Genomic DNA, 22094 nt, shown 5'->3' on the forward strand with positions numbered 1-22094 from the left:
ATGCAAAACGCAAGCATTTACCTATAAATAAATAGTTGCCAACAGTCCCCAATTTCTAATTTTAAGAGACAGTTCCAACTGTTTCAGAATGTCCAAGGCCAAAAATAGGTAGGCTTATGGAAGTTATGTCCATACATTGCCTGTCGATGACAGATTTGGAGGCTTTCCCAGGGTGGGCTTTCATCCCCTGAATTCACCAACTACAATGTTGACGTGTGTTACTAGCAGAGAATCATAAGGATTTTACCTTATAAAACAATGTAGTTGAAACATCCAAAATGTCTCACGATTCAATAACCTGCATTTAACATTTAAATATCCTCTTAAAGAAACACTTAGAAATACTATGCCTTGAACGTTGAACAAAAAAGTGTCACCATAATGCAAAGTCTTACTTATGAATACACCAACATTTTCTAGTGGTACCCTAGGCGTCATTCCAATAAAGAATGGTGAAGGGACCTAATTCATCCAATCTGAGCTATAAAGCTATCATCATGTCCATAGTTGTGGTACAATATATTAGGGGAGATAGTCTGTTTACTGCCAGTTGAGGTGCCACAGCACACGGAAGTAATACTATACATGGTGTGGTTGTAGTGCTTGCAAGCTTAGGTAACCGCTATATTTTAATAAAGAGAACCATAGTCAGCTCTTAGAATGGTACAGGGTTCACCCATACCTTCATCCACTAGTAGGTGGTCCCAGAGATAGGACCTCATCGATCAAACATTTATGGCACTCTGCTGCCCAGAAACAATGTTATCACCTCCACTAACGAGCAGGCAATTGTCGGGAAGAAACAACTTCAGTAGTTGATTTGAGTGGAAAACTAATACTAGTACTATGTACTAGTTGGAACCGAAGCCAAGTTCAGTTTCAAGTTTTAAAGTGGTTTTCCACTTTAAAAATCAACTACCGAAGGTATTCAACGAAGTCATGAGCGACTTTGCAAATAACTTACTTCGGATCAGCAGAGCCTATTCATTCTAACACTGTACAGAGATGGATTTTCATACAGTATTATTCTGAAGTTTTGTACAAAACGACTTTGAATGAAGCATCTCAAGCTTGCTTCGCTCAATACTATTGGCCGCCATTCCCATTCCAGTAGTTCCTAGGTCACTGCTCGGTTTGACTTGCTGGTCCCTCTTGACACACAGGAATTTTCTGCATAGCTATTAAAGGGGCATCGCTGTGAATTGCCACCAGTGATTGGCTGAGTGGTCATTTCCTGTGTGTCAAAGATATCACAAAGTGTAGACCGGCAGGGATCTGGGAAGCATTATAGCTAGAGCAACAGAGATCAGTGAGGGGACTTTTTTATATTCTGAACCTTTTTTTTAAATATTTTTCTTGTTAAACTACTACTAAACTACTGTAAGTTATTTACTGAGGTGCAAAAAGCATTTGTGTTTTTTTTTTTCATAAATACTAATTAATATTCATTTTGGTCCATGGGATCAAGGCAAGCAATGCAAAGTTAAGGTTTTCCTTTCCAAAAATGTCTACTCTCAGAATATCAAAAACTGCTCAAACTTTGCAAGTTGTCATTGCAAAATGCACCATAGAACATCTTACTATGAAAACATATCTGTGTCCAGACACTGCTTGTGTAGTTGAGCAGTCTCAACACAGACGTGTCCTTCAATTTCACTTGCAGCTTAAGATCAAAGTAAGATCAAACACCTTTATGAGGGCAATGTTCGCGCTCAACTTCTCCTTGATTATGGCACTATAGAGGACACAACAGCCTCAGGTGTAGTTTTAATAAGGCAATAGAATGGGACTAACTATACACTCGACAGGACAAATTCCAACAGATTGTAGACATACAAAGGAAAGGTGAGCAAAAATACTTTGAAGGATGAAGACATGCTATGTTTCCTTATTAAAAGCAAAGCTTTGCATCAACATCTGACATGATTATATCAAATTAAAAATGAGCAACTATTTGTTATAAAAAACATCATGACTCCTCGCATTCAATCAATGTGGCTATCAAGAACAGTACATTAGGCATATGCTATTTTTCTCACATTCTAGGATTAGCGGAAAACATATGCTTTGGCAATGTTCTGTGAAAAATCACCATATTGTTTTCTTAAACCAAGGAGTATGTTTATCCATCAGTGCAAATTGCATTAAGACAATATTAAAAGTGTTCTTGGTTTACAAAATAAATGAAATATATTGATTTCCAAATTTCCATTACACTTCGTGTTGAGTGAAGTTTTCAAAAATTTGATTCGGCTTCACAAAGAAATCCGCTTTGTGATCAACTACTTCATCACAAAGCGTACTTCTTTGTACGTAGCGGGCACATTCATGGGGAATGGCAATCATTGAACCCCTCAGATGCATCATTAATTGCTGATCATGGCATCTGAGAATAATAGTGAGGGCTTTCAGTGGTTTAAAATAATAACAATACTCACCTTATCCATTTAATCGTGAAGAGGCCACAGTGGTCATCTTGATTGAAGACGCCACGCAAAATCTTATATGGTGCATGATGACGCCATCATGCTGGGCAACATGGTAACAGCGCACTAGATTTCGCACTCAAACGGATGAGGTGATTTTTTTTTTTACCGAAATTTTAGGGCAAATCGATTCGAGGAAATTCGGCTTCACGGCAAGACAAAGTTTTCCTGAAATTCGGATCGAAGTCCACATCGGATACTTTGATTCGCTCAACACTAATTAAGATTCATGGCCTTACTGGACTTAGGGCAAAGAGTCCAAGAGGTCATTTGGTCACTACATACTACAGTCATTGCTCACTATGTCAACTGTTGAAATAAATGAATCCATCAATTCGCAGTTACAGCCGACTGAAGAAAAAATAATGGTCAGATTTAGCATTGAAAATTTGCCAGTTTTTTGTGTGATTAGCACCAAAAAAAGTGTATATATGATTTTTACTGCAAGTGATTTAGACACTTGTAAGACACCGTTTACTCCTCAAACAAAAGAGGAGTATGTGTTCACGATAAAGGGGGCATAGCTTAGATGCATCGCCATGTGAAATGTGTCAAAAATGTGCCATATTTTTTAAATTAAGCCAACTAGGTAGTATAAAGTAAGACTAAACAACAAGGATGAGCACATTCTTTTTAATTTGTTGAATTTTGATTGGTACAAACCTGCAAAAAAATTTGATTTGGGTTCAACTCGATTCTACCCATATCAGGTTGTGAGAGATTCAATCGGCTTGAGGAGTCTCTCTCTGCTGTCAAGTGGACGCACGCCTGCCTGTCTATTGAAAAAGTACACTGTATGTCACAGATATTTTTGGGATGCGCACACTTTACACTGGAGATGTGGCGCAGCTAATGTCACTGTCCGCAGCGGACACCATCTACAGAAAAAGTACACTGGATATCAGATATTTTTGGGATGCGCACACTTTACACTGGAGATGTGGCAAAGCTAATGTCACTGTCCGCAATGGACACCGTCTATGCAAAAAAGTACACTGGATGTCACAGATATTTTTGGGATGCTCAGAGTTTACACAGGAGATGTGGCGCAGCTAATGTCACTGTCCACAGAGCACACCGTCTATGGAAAAAGTACACTGGATGTCAGATATTTTTTGGATGCGCACACTTTACACTGGAGATGTGGCAAAGCTAATGTCACTGTCAGAAGCGGACACCTATCTATTGAAAAAGTACACCTGTATGTCACAGATATTTTTGGGATGTGCACACTTTACACTGGAGATGTGGCACAGCTAATGTCACTGTCCGCAGCAGGACACTGTCTATCGAAAGAGTACACTGGATGTCACAGATTTTTTTGGGATGCGCACACTTTATTCTTGAGATGTGGCGCAGCTAATGTCGCTCATCTGCAGCAGCACTATTGTACGCTATTGAATGCAGGATGCGCTAAAAATAGATATTGCTGCCATACACAATAGTCCTTAGAAGGATTTGGGGGTCTGTAAAGTTTTAGCAATTTAGCGCAGGTTGCACTAGAAATGTAGATTGCGGCTGCCACATACAATAGTCCTTAAAAGACTTTTGGGTCTCTTAAAAAATTTGGTGGTAAAAATATTGTTAAATCGCTCCCTACACTGTCTGTGAAGGGCAGTACTTACCTGCACGTTTATTGGCTGCGTAGCAGCCAAGAAACGTGCAGGGCTGAGACTCGAGCATTGCGCTCGAGCATATGCAGTATTCTGCTGAATACCGCCATGTGACGAGCATCGAGATGCTCGAGCCATACTGGTGTTCGGCCAAGCATGCTCGATCATCACTAACAGCCACATGTTTTGTAGGCAGAGCTACATTATTAGTTATAGTTATCATTTTGCAAATATGTAAAATTGCAAAAAAGACACAAGTGTACCCCAGATCCTTGGTGACATACACAATGAAAGAACCTTTGTAATAAGTATTTTTAGACTTTAGGCAAAAAAATGTATAGGTGTTTCGTGTGACAAATGGTTTGCAAAATTTTGTAAGCTTGTTCCACAAAATTGGCTTCAATCCAAGCAATCAAAAAAGGACAAAAAGTTGCGTTTTGATATATTCTAAACTAAGAGGAACATTTATCATTTTAGAACACTTTTATGTCTTATTTATGATTGTACAACATTTCAAAAAGTTTTTAAAAAGTAGCATCCCCACGTCAGTCCACTCCCTGGTGTTTTTCATTAAATACATTTTTACTGTATGCCATTTCATAAATTTGGCACAACCTCACAAAGATAAGGCCCCCTGCACACGAATGTGTGCACCCCGTTGCCGTATTGCGGACCGCATTTGCATGGGTCCGCAAATCCGGAGATGCGGAATGGTGAGGAACGGAAGCACGGAATGGAACCCTACAGGAAGCACTACAGAGTGCTTCCGTGGGGTTTTGTCCCGTACTTCCTTTCCGCAAAAAATATAACATGTCCCATCTTTTTGCTGAACGGCCCGAATCGCGGACCCATTCAAGTGAATAGGTCCGCAATCCGCAGTGGCTGCCCCACGGACTGTGTTCGTGCATTGCGGCCCGCATTTTGCGGGCCGCAGCACGACCACGGGGTGCACACGTTCGTGTGCAGGGTCCCTATAGCAGACTAAAAACTGACACCAAAACCTTTGCAAATGATAAATTTCCCTTAAGTTTAAGTTTATACTGTTTTACTCGAAGACAGTATTAGTAAATCTGTCCCATTGAGATATCATATTAAACATATAGAGTATTGTATCTACATGCAACTTTCTGGCCTTTGTGTAGAGTGTTTGGTTAGAAACCCTTTTTTGTAAACAATTTACAAAATGTTGCAGTTGAGTATAATTTAAATATATCATAAATTTGGTGCAAATGCATACTCCACCAACACATTTCTAGCAGAATTCAATCAGTACATTGCCAACATAGTGCTGTGTTATACTTCAATCTTAAATTAGGTCAGTCCAATGGTGGACATTAAGGAGAAAATCAATAAACAGGGTTTACATCTACTAGGGTTCACCATTGATTTCACAATGTTTTAAACAAGTAGTCCAATAATTTTTTCTCTTTCAATACCAGTCCCACGTTGGAAAACTTAAAGGGATTGGCCACTCTGTTAGCACTTATTAAAACTATAAAGAAAGTAGGGAGATATTACTGTCACAGCCTTTGGTGTGCGCTGTGACACTTATGCCATGCTTGCTGTTGCCTGTGGCAACGTGTTGCTTTTTCAGCATGCGGGGGCAGTGTCACGGCCTTTGTGGTGTGTGCCGTGACATGGTTGCATTGCTTGTTGTTGCCTGCGGCAACGTGTAGCTTTTTAAGCTGGTGTGTGCACTTCCCCTTTCAGTTGTTTCCTCCTCTGTCCTGTGCTGGAGGGGTTAACACCTTGTTGGGCGTGGTCACTAGATGCTTCATCTTACCTGTGGCTGGAGGCCAGGAGTCAGTGGTACTCCAGCCATGGTGTGTGTTGGAGTTATGCTTCTGGTCTTCATGTTCCATCTACCAGAAGGTGGTTAACCCCTCCAGCACCGGACAGAGGAGGAAACAACTGAAAGGGGAAGTGCACACACCAGCATAAAAAGCTACACAGCCATGCCCCCTCCTGTCCTGCTCTCACCATGCCCCCTCCAGTCCTGCTCTCACCATGCCCCTCCTGTCCAGCTCTCACCACGCCCCTTCCTGTCCTGCTCTCACCACGCCCCCTCCTTTCCTGCTCTCACCACGCCCCTCCTGTCCTGCTCTCACCACGCCCTCCTCCTGTCCTGCTCTCACCACGCCCTCCTCCTGTCATGCTCTCACCATGCCCCCTCCTGTCCTGCTCTCACCACGCCTTCCTACTGTCCTGCTCTCACCATGCCCCCTCCTGTCCTGCTCTCACCTATGCCCCCTCCTGTCCTGCTCTCACCACGCCCCCTCCTGTCCTGCTCTTACCATGCCCCCTCCTGTCCTGCTCTCACCACGCCCCCTTCTGTCCTGCTCTTACCACGCCCCCTCCTGTCCTGCTCTTACCACATCCCTCCTGTCCTGCTCTCACCACGCCGCCTCCTGTCCTGCTCTCACCACGTCGGAATGCCCTACTCATGTTGGAAATCTGGCATCTCAGTGACTATATACATATGTGTCTTTCTAACTTTGGCTCTTGGCTTGAAATTTTGAAAAAAATAAACTTCTGTGTTACTGAGAATATTTAGACAAAGAATTGGTTGGCACTCCTTGGCGAGGAAAGTGGTGCTCAGTGGTAAATGGTTCACAAAGTCAAGTATAGCAAAACCACAGCACTCGGTATTATGTTGCAAGTGAGAATGTTTTTTTTTTTATCCATCCAAATTGATATACACCCATTAGCCAACGTTTCGGTCTAGCCTAGACCTTGACCTTGTTCACGGCCTTAGTGTTAGTAGTAGAGTCATCCTCCATAGAACCACTATACTACTAACACTAAGGCTGTGAACAAGGTTTAGGTTAGACCGAAATGTTGGCCAGTGGCTGTATATCAATTTGGATGAATAAAAAAAAAAACATTCTCACTTGCAACATAATACCGAGTGACGTGGTTTTGTAATACTTGACTGAAAATGTTTTAAACTTGATCACCTCATGCCCAATCATCTAGGGACATCTCAAACTAAATGCCAAGGTAAGGAATGAACACATCTGAATGTACAGTAGAAGAACCCTAGAGATGAGTGAAATGATTCTCAAGAATTAAAATTCAACTCAAATTTCTCCAAAAATTCAGATTTATTTGAATCAGATATTTTTTTCAGATTTGATTTAGGAGAATTTTGATGAGGAAGAAAGAGATATTTCTCAGGCATTTAATGCACTTTCGATATGGGTAGAATCAGTGCATACCCAAATCAAATTATTAATTCAGACTAAATCGGACCAAAAACAAATTTTTATACATTTGATCATCTCTAAGGCACTTTGTTTCCCAATATCTATTCTGTTATTATTAGAGATGAGCGAATCGAATCCCACCAAGTGGAATTCGATCAAAATTTTAAGATAAATTCAATTTGTCTAGAAGTCGAATTTCCTTGTGCTTCATGTCAGTGAATCCATTTAAGCTGAAATAGTATAAAAAAACTAAAAATTCAAACTTACCTCCTCCATTTGCTCGCGACGGGCTGCCAGGCTCCATCTTGCTTGAAGATCTTGCCCGAAATCCAGTGCGGTGCGAGATTGCATCCTCACGCCGGCCGGTTTGATGATGTCATATGTCACCATGCCAGCTGGCGTGATCACGTAATCTCGCGCCGCACAGGATTTCAGCTGAGATCTTCAAGCAAGATGGCGGCGGGCGGTCTGTTGCGAGCAAATGGAGGCGTTAAGTTTTATTTATAAAAAAAAAATATTGTTACTTTTACACTCAAATGCCACGATCATGTATGAGTGCGGCGTCTAGGGGTACAATGATGGGGTGGCGCCATTGCAGCTCCCTGTCATTGCACCCGCTACACACAAAAAAATTTGCTTTGTGACAAAGTAATTTGTCACAAAACTAAAAATGTTTGTGAAATTTGGCATATCAGCTGAATCGAACTTTTGAGAAATTTGCTCATCTCTAGTTTTTATGTATTTGAGATGCTCTCCACAACAGAGGCTTGAAATAATCTACACTTTATTGATGCTCATACCTTATAGGACTTGAAGTTGAATCAGGGTCTCGAGCTGAAACCTGGCCAATGACACCGTTAATGGCAGCATTTTCATGTACTTCCAGAAGATAAGTAGGTGATGAAAACACTGGTGGCTCGTCTGCATCCTCCACTGTAACTTTGACTGTTGCGGTATCTTTGAAAGGTACCCCACTGATGAAATGTGGATCGATATGAGTATTGACAGCTTCTACCTTCAGTATATAGGATTTTTTGCTCTCGAAGTCCAGAGGCTGTTAAGAATGACAAAGATAAATGTCTTTCACTAATGACCACAGAAGCAAGAACAAATGAATTTAATGCTGATGGATGAAAGTTATGTTCATTTAAGCACATTGACTGAGTTTAAATGCAACCGCAGTTTCAGCCATCTAGTTGCTCAGGCCGAGCCTGTAAATTGCGTGGGCATTTATTGATATCTGTTTATGTTGCCTCAATGAAGTCAATCTTTTTGTTCCCTGTCCTCTTTACCTTTCCTTTTTTTAATTTGAAATTTAAAAAAAAAATGTTCTTTGTCTGTGGCTTGAGAATCGGCATTTTAGCAGCAGATAGATAATAAAACTTTATCAGTGATTACGCTACCTGCATATTGCTGAAATTCCTAATCAGGGACTTGCTAGTAAAAAATAAATAAACGAGGTGATTTCTAATACAGCCTCAAGGTGCAATAAATATTTTAGTATTTCTTAGACAATGCATAAAATACAAGGGAATATGTGCAGTCGGAGTAGTATTATACATAGCAATAAACCATTATCTATCATGTGCATTATTTTTTTAACAGTAGAGTACTTTTTTCTGTTTATTACTCTCCTAAAATCTATTTTAATGATGGCATTACTTGGACTTTCATTGTTTCTGCATTTTTAAAAGGAACCTGTGGAAACATTTTGTATATAGTGTAATAACTGGAAAGTGGATTATACTCTCACAAACGTTGGGATGTAGTATACACTTATTTATTGCAAAGTATGCTACACATAATGAAAACTGTTGCCCTCTATCATTGCTTTCACTCTTTGAGCTGTTTTATATACACATTTTATTTAACCTGTTTAGTATGGGCTGCTAATCTGCAAAACACAGCTGTCATCAGGAACAAGTGGAATTAAAAGAAGCTAATAGCATGAGCACATTTTAGTAAGAAATGTCAATCTCCCATCAACTGTCACAAAATGTCTCAAACTTTGTAATTTACGAGGATGTCCCAGCCTGTCAAGAACTTTGCATCAAATATAGAAACATACTTATTTGTTCCACACAGACGTCAGGAGGAAAACTTATCCATCACCATTTACTTCCATATGGTATGATGGCAGTAACAGTTAGCTTGATAGCATCATGTGGCAACAAATTTTCAGTAACTATGGGCTAGAAACTTGTCAGAAGCTAGCATTAGATAGCTGTTTAGTTTAGAGTAAACTGAAAAGTGTATCTCGCTCCGTAAGAACCCTGTAGTCCTTGCATGACATTGACATTCAATTAATTTCAATAGGATCTGCGTAATGCTTTACTTTCCCTATGTGGCACTGCAGGGGATTAAACACTGGCATTCTCCCACAGTTTATAGTGCATTGTTGGGCGCTGGAAATGCAGGACATCCTATGGGCTATTTATTTTCAAACAATATCTTCTAACAAAAAGATATTGTCCAATACAGGCAACTTGTTTCAATCCCGTTTAATTCCACTTGTTACTTTTAACTGTTTGCTAAAATGTATTATATATGTTGATTTAAACTGCACCTCCAGTTATAAAACATACAGTATAAGTGAATAGTACAGGTGAATATAAGAAACTTTGTAATATATCTTGTTAAAGAGAAATTTTGTAAAATAATACATCTTCTGTCTGCTTGTATCAGGTTTCTTTTGAAGATTTGCATTTTACAGTTTTTAACTTTGATATCTATAGAGAAAGGAGGGGTAGGAGGGGTCTGCTACACAAGAGAAACTCAAACTGCACTTTTTAGCTCTACTTCACTTTTGAGTCTACTATATCTACAGAGATAAGGCTTTATCTCTCTTTAGAGTGAGGTTATAAATCACTTACTAGCTGTCTGCAACCTCCTCATCCCCCCTCCTCTTTCCATAGATGTTTGTGTGTGAGGCTGAAGACAGAGATGGTGGCTACTAGAGATAAGAGGCTGGGTGAAGGGGAGGAAAGCAGCTTGAGAAGACCAGGAAGAAGCATCATTTTTTAACAAGATATATCACAAAGTTTCTTAAATTCACCTGTATTAGTCATTACTAGAGATGAACAAATCAAAGTTGACAAAGTAGAATTCAATCCGAATTTGAGGAAAAATTTGATTCCCACAGAATCCGAATTTCCTCAAGCTTCCTGGTAACAAATCTAATTTTTTCCTAAATTGGCTGCTGCACGTGTTAGGACATGGAGCAAGAACTCTGGGAACGAGGGATTACCCACAATGCCATGCATGCAGCCAATCAGCAGCCAGCCAGCCCTGTGGTGTCACAGCCCTATAACTAACCTCAGCCATCTTGGATTCAGCCATTTTCCAGTGTACTTAGTGCAGGTAAAAACGTCAGCAGGCGCTAGGAACAGTGGTAGAAAAGGTAGAAAAGTCAGTCTCCTGCCCAGAGACCATTAAGGAGGACATCAGTGATGTGCAAACAGTACTCGATGATGATGATGTAGCTGATCACACTTGGGAGTCAGGTGATTTAGGGGCTTCATCATCAATCAGAGAAGAGGGTGGCAGCTTGCCTATGAGGCAGCGGCGGAGCCAGCAAGTCGCTAGCGTGCCCGGGAGTCAGCAGGGTTGCAGCAGTAGGAGGTCGGGAGAAAAACGTGCTTGGGGTAGACCACGTACTTTGCAGGAGCCTACCTGCCCAGAAAGTAGTGGTGCAGGAGTTCAAGGAAGGAGCGGAGTTAGCAGTCAGTCAGTGCGGAGTGTTGGGGGTAAAATCACCAACTCAGCGGTGTGACAGTTTTTTGTTAAGCCGTCAGAGGAAGTGAACATGGCCACTTGTAGAATCCGTAGGCAGAATGTGAAGTGGGTCCAGGATGCCAATGTTGGCACCATGGCCCTGCATCAACATATGCAGCGTCACCATAAAGTGGCCTGGGAGAACTGTGGCTCCAAAGTGGTGGTCCAGTCGGCCAAAACAACTGCTACATCAACCAGTGGCATGCACCCGATTTCAAGTAGTCAAGGCGCCACCATCTCAGCCGAAGGGAGCTGTATGTCCTTCCCATCATCTGATGGTCCTGATCCTCCTCCTCTTATCCTCCTACTCCTCATCAGTCATACCGTCAGTCATTCCTGTCTACACAGGTGACAGAAGAGGAGGAGCAGCCAGAGGATCTAAAGGGTGATGAGGAAGACGAGGCAGAGGACCCAGACACACCATGGTAGTATGCAGTGGAGATGGAGGGAGGGAGTCCCTCCGATTTACCTGCACAAATGGCCCAATTCATGCTGACTTGCTTGTGTAGTGACAGCCGAATTGTCACCATTCGGCAGAGGGATGACTTCTGGCTCTCCACCTTGTTGGACCGTGACTACCAGTCCAAAATAGGGACCTTTTTTGCACCCGCTGAGAGGGAGGACAAACTGAACTACTATAGAGATTTCCTATGTAGTCAGTTGGCCACTGCCTATCTGCAACATTGTCCATCCTCTTGCAGCAGGTCTGACCAAGGGGGCATTCTGCGCTCACGTTCCTCTGCAATTGCTGCTGTGGCAGGGTGGGGAGGTAGGAGCAGTTCCAGCTCCATCAGCAGCAACTTAAGTCTAGAGTCGCTGATGAGCAGCTTTCTTCACCCTCCTAGTGAAGAAACCACTCACCAGCCGCAGCAGCTAGACTTGAAACAGGACCCGAACCAGCAAGTGGTGGCATACTTGGACAGCACCCTGCCCCCCACATTAAAGATCTGATTGACTACTGGGCAGTCAAACTGGATTTGTGGCTGCAACTGGCAGAGTTTGCCCTGGAAAAACTGCCCTGCCCGGCCAGTAGTGTGGTATCAGATAGGGTGTTTAGTGAGGCGGGGTGCATAGTTACCACAAGAAGAACTCACTTGCCCACCCAAAATGTGCAGAGACTGATCTTTGTCAAGATGAATCAGGTGTGCATCGGCCAGGATTTCCAGCCACCAATGCCTGATGCATCAGACTAGATCATCCATGGTGCCACACCGACACTTTGACAAAAGAGACTGATTTCTTCTGGCTCTCTGCCTCAGCTACTATTCTGATGCTGCCACCCGCCTGATGCCACACATCTGATTCCAAGTGCTCCTTCTTTCACTCACCATCTTAATCTGGTACTGGTATTGCCACCCATCTCCCCACTCTGTCACTGGGTCACTCTGTGGTCTCCTGATGCTGCAGCCACCTCCACACTATGTAGCCTTGCTACCAAGGTCTCCTGATGCTGCTGCCACCTCAACACTGTGTCATCTTGCCACTCTGTGGTCTCCTGACGCTGCTGCCACCTCCACACTATGTCACCTTTCCACTCTGTGGTCTCCTGATTCTGCTGCTACCTCAACACTATGTCACCTTGCCACTCTGTGGCCTCTTGATGCTGCTGCTGCCTCGTCCACACTGTCATTGTGCCACCCTCTGGCCTCCTCCTGATGCTGTTGCTGCCACCTCCACACACTGTCATTGTGCCACTCTGTGGCCTCCTGATGATGCTGCTGCCACCTCCACACTCTGTAATTGTGCTACTCTATGGTCTCCTCATGCTGCTGCTGCCACCTACACACTCTGTCATTGTGCCACCCTGTGGTCTCCTAATGCTGCTGCTACCTCCAGACTGTCATTCTGCCACCCTGTGGCCTCCTCCTTATGCTGCTGCTGCTTTCAACTCCACACTCTGTAATTGTGCCACTCTGTGGTCTCATCATGCTGCTGCTGCTGCCACCACACTGTCATTGTGCCACTCTGTGTCCTCCTCCTGATGTTGCTGCCACATACAGACTCTGTCATTGGGCCACTCTGTGGTCTCCTCATGCTGTTTCACCTCACCACTATGCCATAGGGCCACTCTGTGGACTTCTCATGCTGTTCCCACCCTCCCCACTTCATAACGGGGCCACTAATTTGCCTTTCCGCCTGGCTAACAACATTATTTATTTTACCCTTCTACTGATCTGTCAGAAGGAAGGAAAAATGAGAAGCACAATGGATCCTGTATATGTAACTGCTGTAAGGCCTGCGTGACATGGTCCTTATTTAGCATCAGAATTGGCCTATGATTTGGTAGCCAAAAGCTACCAAATCATAGTGCCTACAAAACAAATATTCCATTCACGTGTAATCTCTGTTTTGGATCCACTCCTGTCTTTTTTGGCTTTAGCAATACTGATAAATTACTGACCAAATGCTGACCGAGTGAAGGCGGATGCTCCACAGACAGGATCAGTTTTTTTAGGGGTTATTGTTCTGATGGATAAGAGGAAGTGCAAAATAATCAGTGACGTCAACACAAACTTACTGCTGACACCCTCTCCACTCTGTCGGGGGGGGGGGGGGGCTCTACTTGTATAAGCGTTTAATAGAACACGTTCTGTAGACATCTATGTGGAATCAGCTGCCGACGGTGTAAAAGGAGTGCACTTCTTCTTGACGCTAACCTTGACCTGTAAGGCTTGAGTTATTTGGTCAGTTTTGGCCCCATAACTGTCCAAATAAGTAAAGTGTGAAGTGATTCTAAGAGCAAAGCCTGTCATCTGCATGTCATACTGACTCACAGTATTGTTTCACTACCACAGCAGAATCCCTATGTGTGTTACTGCAAGGCACAGTGTTCTACACCACTATGAAAGCTCTCTGCAGCCAGGAAATAGCCATTTTTAACCGATTCACCACAAATAAACTTGTATCGAACCAAATTTAAAAAAAAAAATTGCCGAACCTGCCGAATTACATTTTTGAGAAATTTGCTTATCTCTAGTCATTACTGAAAGTTTGTTTATAAGTGGTGGCTCACTGTAGGGCTCTGGTCACACCGCTGTCAGAGTCTCCATCAGCAGTATCAACAGATTAGATTAAAAAAAACACAGGACTTAACCCACTAAAGAACCTCAAAAGGCAATGAGGTTCATTGGAATTATTAGTATGCATCATGGTAGTATTTTAGCATAAAATCAACATTCTGGTTGTATCTCTGGACATGAGATATTTTGTCAATCAAGAGACATGCTTGGGAAATGCTACTCATCCCAGCAGGCATTGCAGTAGTGTAATATTCCAGCCTATATAATCAGTTTCCAGTTAATCAGATGTGAAATACCATTGTGGAAAACATGAATTGCCATTAAAGACAGGTATGATTGACAAGGCTAATTGTATTCAAATTGGCAACAATCACCAGTATTCATTAAAAAATGTTGTATTCCTATTACAAAGACATTAAAATAGGTTCTTCAAAGAGTACGATCACTCTTGAACATCACTTTAAAGTTACACTTGCAATTAAGCTACATTTATATAAAAACTAAGTAACCTTGTGAGTGGAGTGCATTGCATTACGTATCTTGTATGGAACTAGCATTACAGCCAACATTATACCCCAGAGCTGCATTCACAATTCTGCTGGTTATAATTAAAAACATTCTTCATGTTTGTCATCAGACTCCTCCCCCTACCAGCTTTACTAATAATACAGCTACTCATTTTTATTTATTTTTTATATAAATTCATTATACTATATACAGTATATAAACTGTAAAATGGGACAGTACAGTGGGACACATAGGACCTTTAGTAAACAGTTTTACCTAACTGGTTTAAAGCAAGAGTGGGCTTAAATGGTCTTCTAAAAACATTTTTACCTTGTTTTAGAGTATAACCATCGTATATCATGCAGCTAGATCTGTTGAATAGGCCATACTCACCCACTCCTCACCATGTTGTTTGGCTCCTTTTACTGGTCTTTTGGTCCTCATCCTGTAAACTTCCAGGTTAGTATGGGCTCTGGCCACTTAGGGAAATGTCACTGCTCTGACAAGTCATTGCCTAGGTGGCACATGTCATCCTATCCAACTGGAAGTTTAAATACAGGGACCAGCAGACCAGTGAAGGGAGCCAAAATGAAGCAGCAGGAAGCAGATGAGAATGTTTGTTCTCACCGCTAAAGTAGCATAGGGTAGACATTTTACAAAAGCAAAAAAAAAAGCTGAACAATCCCTTTAAGGTGTCAAAGACCCTTTACCTCCAGGCATCAGTAGCTCACACGTAATACTGCATAAAATATGCTGTATGTAAGCAGGTTCTCAATGCCCAAAGGTCTCTATTAGAACAATCTCTCTCATACACACCTTTAATTCACTGCACCCTCAAGGTACCTTCTCTACCCTACTGTAGCATATCAAACTGAAAGATTTTGCTTAACAGAGCCGCCAATAGTGTTGAGCGCGAATATTCAAATTACGAATATTTATCGCAAATATTTTGAATAGTGCTATATAATAGTTTAAATATTCGTCTTTTTTTTTTTACTCGAAAAATCGGCAAGGTAATGATCGCGGAATATGCGAATATTGCGCAATCAATACAGGTGTGGGTCAAAAACGAATATATAACACTATAGAATATAGTGCTATATATTTGTTTTTTAGAATAGTCGTCATTTTTTTCCATCAGAAGTTATGATTCCTCCCTGCTTAAGTTGCTTGACAAGCAAGGGAGGGGAAGGGTATAGCCCCCAAATCCCCTTCAACGACTCTCCAATTTTTTAGCCATGCCTTTAATATTACCACTTTTTAACAATTGCAGAATAGCATAATTTTATTGTCCTTATTTACTTCTATTTTTTGTTTCAATTCATGTATTGTTAGTATATTATGTAGCGTCATAAATGTCACTCAAATACAAAGACCTACTGTATGTGTCAGAAGGAGCTCCAGGGCCCTCACCTACTTAGTATCATTTTTAATACTGGCAGAGATACTTTTAGGCAACCTCAAGGCATCCAGGCCAGGGTGAGGCTGCTATCTCGGTATGCAGAAAATAATAATAAAATAAGTGGAATTCGATCCAAATTTCAGGAAAATTCGATTTCCCTAGAAGCCAAATTTCCTCGTGCTTCGTGTCAGCAAATCTATTTAACCTGAAATAGTATAAAAGACAAAAGAAATCAAACCTACCTTCTCCATTTGCTCACTACAGGCTGGCAGCCTCCATCTTTCTTGAAGATCTTGGCCGAAATCCTGTGCAGGTCAAGATTACATCAGCACGCCAGCTGGCGTAAGGACGTCATACGTCAGCCAACATGATGATGTAATCTCACGCCGCACAGGATTTCAGCAAAGATCTTTAAGCAATATGGCGGAGAACGGCCCGTCGCAAGCAAATGGAGGCGGTAAGTTTGATAAAAAAAAAATTATTGTTAATCTGACACTTAGATGTCGCGATCATGTATGATCGCGGCATCTGAGGGTTATAATGACGCTGGCGGCTCTATCATAGCTCCCTGTCATTGCACCCGCTACTTACAAAAAAAGTGCTTTGTGATGAAGTAATATGTCACAAAGCAAATTTTTGTGTGAAATTTGGCGAATCAGCCGAATCAAACTTTTAAGAAATTCGCTTTTCTCTAAAAATAATGACTGTTTAAAATAAAATATATAGAATAAAAGAAAATGGTACTGTTGGCACTATTTTCTATATTACATATAAGTAACCCTTAATGGCTGTCTCTAGCATTATTTACATTCAGATCTTACCTCTTCTTTCGATCCTACTTTAGAAGCTCTTACCTTAAATTCCAGAATTCTAGAACATGCAATTTGTAATTCGATTGACTGAAAAGGGCATTCTATAATCCCAAACAGAGATGAGTACTGTGCGCCCAGGGCCATACAAGGAAGTCACTGAGGCGCTGACTCTTGACATTTTTAGTGAATTGTAATAGAAAATTGGAAATAATACTCTTTTATAGAGATGAGGGGTTTCCTGACGGTTTCAGTGCTCATTTTGTCAGTCACTGGCATAAAATTGAATATATTTTTTGTGGTACACAAAAGCACTTTCAATTGTCAAGATGGTTCTTAAGAACAACAAAAATGTGACAAAACATAATAGCAAAATAATGGATTTGGCAGATGAGCTTCCTAAGAGGGTTTAAACATCCCTGAGATGTTAATGACTAGATGTTACTTTAGGTCACTGACATCTACAGATTGTTGATATAAATGTAACAACTGTTCCATGTCCCCTTATGAAATGCCATCACATTTTGGATGTTTCAGTTAAGAAAAATATATTGTCTTATTGTTTAAAAAAAATTGCGGAACTCAGTAACCAAAAATGTTGTTTTTTTAATTATTATTTAACTGTGTATCTAAAAATAAAGTTTGGAATGACACTCTAAATGCACTGTAATGAGCAAGTTTTATTACTTATGGTTATGGTGGCCATTTTGAATATTCATTTTAGAAACTGATGGCAGGGTGATCATAGCAAAAATGAAGTACTGCACACAAAAATCACTTTAATTGACTAAATAGCTGTTTAACCAGCACATATAAAATTAATTCTACCATTGCAACACATATTAGTATTATTCAATTGCTGGGAACCTCAATGATCAGATGTAATCTAAAGAGTAGGACAACGTTCAAATCTCCATTAGAGATGATCCGACAGCCTTACCCATCATAAATGTTGGCTTTTGGCCTTAAACAAACTGCTGAAAGCAATGGTATTTTTCTGGCCGAAACTCGCTATTTCTGTCAAATCAGACTGTCGGATCGCTGTTGAATCCCATTTTAATCAATAGGGATTCGGCTGTGATCTGTTGAATCTAGCAATGCCGATCCGGTGAATGGCAGCAGGTTATTCTCATCTGGAACAGTCTGCCGGAAACATTCACCGGACATGTGATTGCAGTCTAATCAGAAACAAAAGGTGTAGTACCCTGGCAGTGTCACCGCAGGTGAAATTAAGAATTGAACGGTGTCCATATAATACACAAATGGCTATTTGCCACTGTTCTATTCTCCCAGCTATCTAATGTATAGTAGGTATGTTAAGCGAAGTGAAATGAATTAACAAATTTGAATTTCAGTAAAAACTTTGTGGTAATGAATTTTTTTTTTGTTAAATTACAGTTAAAATAATGGATGAGGTAAGTGTGTTGTTTTTTTTTTCCCTCAGATTAACCGCTGTAAGGCCTTAATGTTAATGTCAGATGCCACAATCAGCAATGAACGCGGCATCTGAGGGGTTCAATGACAGGGGAGGTGCGATTGCCATTTCCTTATGTGGTGACTTGTGTAGTATGACATCAAGATGCAGAAAAGTTGCACAACACAAAAAATATGTGTGACTTGGCTGCAACACAAAATCTGACACGTCTGGACTGTTGCGAATGTTGCATAGCAGTCGCAAGACCATTGACAATTATCAGGGCGTATCCTGTTTTTCTCTTCATTTTAACAAACTAAATCAGCATTATCATTAGAGCGAAAGTTTTGGAAAATTTGATTTGGCCAAATTTTACAAAAAAATTTGCCTCGTCACAAATTACTTCTTTTGTACTTTTTTTTTTTGTAAGTAGCAGGCTCAATGACAGGTGGCTGTGATAGCGCCACTCCCCATCATTGTACCCATAAGATGCCGCGTTCATACATGATCGCGGCACCTGAGAGTAATAATACAGTGTAAAATTGACATCATTTTTTTAAAATCATACTTACCGCTTCCATTTGCTCGTGACAGGCCGCCGCCGCCATTTTGCTTGAGGATCTTGCTCAAAATCCCGCTCGGCCCAAGTTCATGTCATCACGCCAGCCTGTGTTATGACGTCATACGTCACCACCCACCGGATTTCAGCTGAGATATTCAATCAACATGGTGGTGGCCAGCCCAGCGCGAGTAAATGGAGAAGGTAAGTAAATATATACAGTGTGGGCCATTTATATGGATACACCTTAGTAAAATGGGAATGGTTGGTGATATTAACTTCCTGTTTGTGGCACATTAGTATATGTGAGGGGGGAAACTTTTCAAGATGGGTGGTGACCATGGCGGGCTATTTTGAAGTTGGCCATTTTGTATCCAACTTTTTTCAATAGAAAGAGGGTCATGTGACACATCAAACTTATTGGAAATTTTACAAGAAAACGTAACTTTTAACGTAACTTTATTCTTTCATGAGTTGTTTACAAGTCTGACCACTTATAAAATGTGTTCAATGTGCTGCCCATTGTGTTGGATTGTCAATGCAACCCTCTTCTCCCACTCTTCACACACTGATAGCAACACCACAGGAGAAATGCTAGCACAGGCTTCCAGTATCCGTAGTTTCAGGTACTGCACATCTCGTATCTTCACAGCATATGCTGTTTGACTTCAAAATGTCTGCCATGGTCACCACCCATCTTGAAAAGTTTCCCCCCTTACACATACTAATGTGCCACAAACAGGAAGTTAATATCACCAACCATTCCCATTTTATTAAGGTGTATCCATATAAATGGCCCACCCTGTATATATTTTTTTACACCTATTTCAGGATAAATGGATTCACTACCACGAAGCATGAGGAAATTTGGCTTTGTGGCGAATCAAGTTTATCCTGAAAATCGGATCGAATTCATCTTCGTTGGATTAAATTCGCTCATCTCTAATAATAATCTATATTAAATATAGAGATAAATGAATCATTCAAAATTTGTCCAAATCGATTCTATGTCAATCAAAAGTGCTCCAATTGGCACAGAAATTTGTGTATGGCAGCTCTGAAGTCTCCTAGGACTCATATTTTTGTCTATTTTCATTCTTCTCTCTCTCTCTCTCTCTCTCTCTCTCTCTCTCTCTCTCCAAAATTCACCCAAATCAAATAATCAGAAATTCTAATGTGGTTGCAATTCAAATATTTACAAAATTTGGGTTGAAAATGGTTAGTTTCAAATCAACTTTCTCATCTATTAAAATGTATGGCCTCATGGGTGGTTGGGGGCCTTTTTTATTTATTTATTTATTTTAATACAAGTCACATCATTATTTGCCTAATACTATATCACAATGTATTGAGCAGGTCATTTATATTTTACTACATTCTTGCTCACTGTTTTTTATTGTAAGAAACACTGAAAATAGGTAGAATTATTGCTTTCCTGAACACAAGCTTGGGTGATGTGTATCAAGGCTTAGAGAAAATGGGAATATGAAGTACAAGAATACAAATCCCCACTGGGATTCACATAAGAGAGTAAGTTAATGTGCTTTAATCCACCAAATTTTCGGGATATTGCAAACTAGAGACAATGAGCTGTAAAATGCCAGAACTAATGAATATGCAAATATGAGGCTTACATGGAACATATTGTAGAATATAGATATTAACTGTCAGGCATAGCTCTTATTGAACAAGTCTACACCTGTTATGTAATGAGATTGTATGATGCAGAGGCTGACATAGCTTTATTGTTTAAAGGAGTAGATGTCAGTAACTGCCAGGATTTAGTGGCATTAACCAAGACGGCCACCTGAAAAACTTCAGGTTTAGTTTTATGCAGAGCTCATTATTTTAAGTAAAAATTATACATTTTTATATATGTCCTTGCTCAACTGAGTTCTCAAAACGTCAACAGTGGCCCAATGTTAAACTTCTCGGTATAACTGTTATTGTGGCCACCAGTGGATGACTTTCAAAAATTCTATTAATATATGGGAGAAAAGGGAGGGACAATGGCAATGTTTTTTAAGCAGGTGCTCAGAAGGAGAAAAAAAATGTTAAGAACAGGACTGAGGTTCCTTGGGACCATCAGAGAAAATTAGTCCAACCATCATCATATCATCAATAAAGTATAATAGGTTAGAATCAAATACATATCACCCTAGAGTGGGCATCCTCAAACTGCATTACTCCAGCTGTTGCAAAACTACAACTCCCAGCATGCCCAAACATCCTACAGGTATCAGCCTACAGCAGGGCATTGTGGGAGTTGTAGTTTTACAACAGCTGGAGGGCCACAGTTTGAGGATGCCTGCCCTAGAGGTAAGTGATTAGCCAAAAGGATTTTACTCTGGTGGACCAGTCTGACCCTGGTGAAGAACCAGGTCATTATAGTTTGATTTTGATGGAACATTAAAATGTTGTACATAGGGTCAAACCAGTCAACCAAATTACTAGTTGATCTTCTGGTGCCCACAGGCTCTGATCAAATAATAGTTCTCTAAAACAACGGTGCCCTCAGAGTTATTGGATACTATTTGCAGCTACTAACTGTGTGGATACACAAATTGCATATTAGACCTTATTAATGTGATGTCCAGCATATACAATTTTGTGATTTGAATTAATAATTGGCCACAGGCACAACCTGATAAGAACTTTGGTATGGCAGGTCTCTGAACCTGTAGAAGCTCCGAGGCTGCCATAGTGACCAAAGGGCTCCCTGAATCTCAGCATAGTGGAGCCATTTGGTCTCTGGGAACACAGTGCTCCTGGAAAGTATCCACTCAAATGTTGTGATCACAATTGACCACCACATTTGAGGGGTTAAACGTCCATGATCAGCATTATCACTGATGATGGACTCAGCCACAGGGTTTTCTGATGTTTAAAACAGCTATGGCATACTCTCGGCTCCTGGGTGAGCACCATCTTTAAAGACTGGACATTAGGAGTACACAAGATGTTGCAAATAGGTTAAAACTACTCTTGTAAAAGTGTCATCCTTTAAACATATAGATCTTATATTTCTTCCAATGGAAACCTTAGATAAATACACTGTAAGATGAAAGGAGCCTAACGCAGCACAGCACATCGTTCTAAAAAATCAATTTTTTTAACATATTGTATGAAATGACAGACTCGTCCAACTCCATCCATAAAAACGAGATGTTACTTCATTGGAGTCAATTTACCCTAATTACACCTGACAAAGCACCACACTAAATAGCTTGGGCTAGCTGTAGCTACATCTGTAAAAGTTATTGAGCTGTTGCACTATATTTCATTAAACACACATTTTAATTAA

At 40.8% G+C, this 22094-nt stretch overlaps 1 protein-coding gene across 1 annotated transcript in view; it reads right to left on the minus strand.

The window, feature by feature from the left end:
* The window catches only part of LOC122920383 (cadherin-8-like), a 391866-nt gene that overhangs the window by 100608 nt on the left and 269164 nt on the right, over nucleotides 1-22094 (minus strand). Inside the window, exon 6 of the mRNA XM_044269837.1 lies at nucleotides 8106-8359. Coding sequence (XP_044125772.1) covers nucleotides 8106-8359 — 254 coding nt within the window. The remainder of the gene's footprint in view (nucleotides 1-8105; nucleotides 8360-22094) is intronic.

The sequence above is a fragment of the Bufo gargarizans genome, chromosome 10 (assembly GCF_014858855.1).
Source record: "Bufo gargarizans isolate SCDJY-AF-19 chromosome 10, ASM1485885v1, whole genome shotgun sequence".
NCBI classification, from domain to species: Eukaryota; Metazoa; Chordata; class Amphibia; order Anura; family Bufonidae; genus Bufo; species Bufo gargarizans.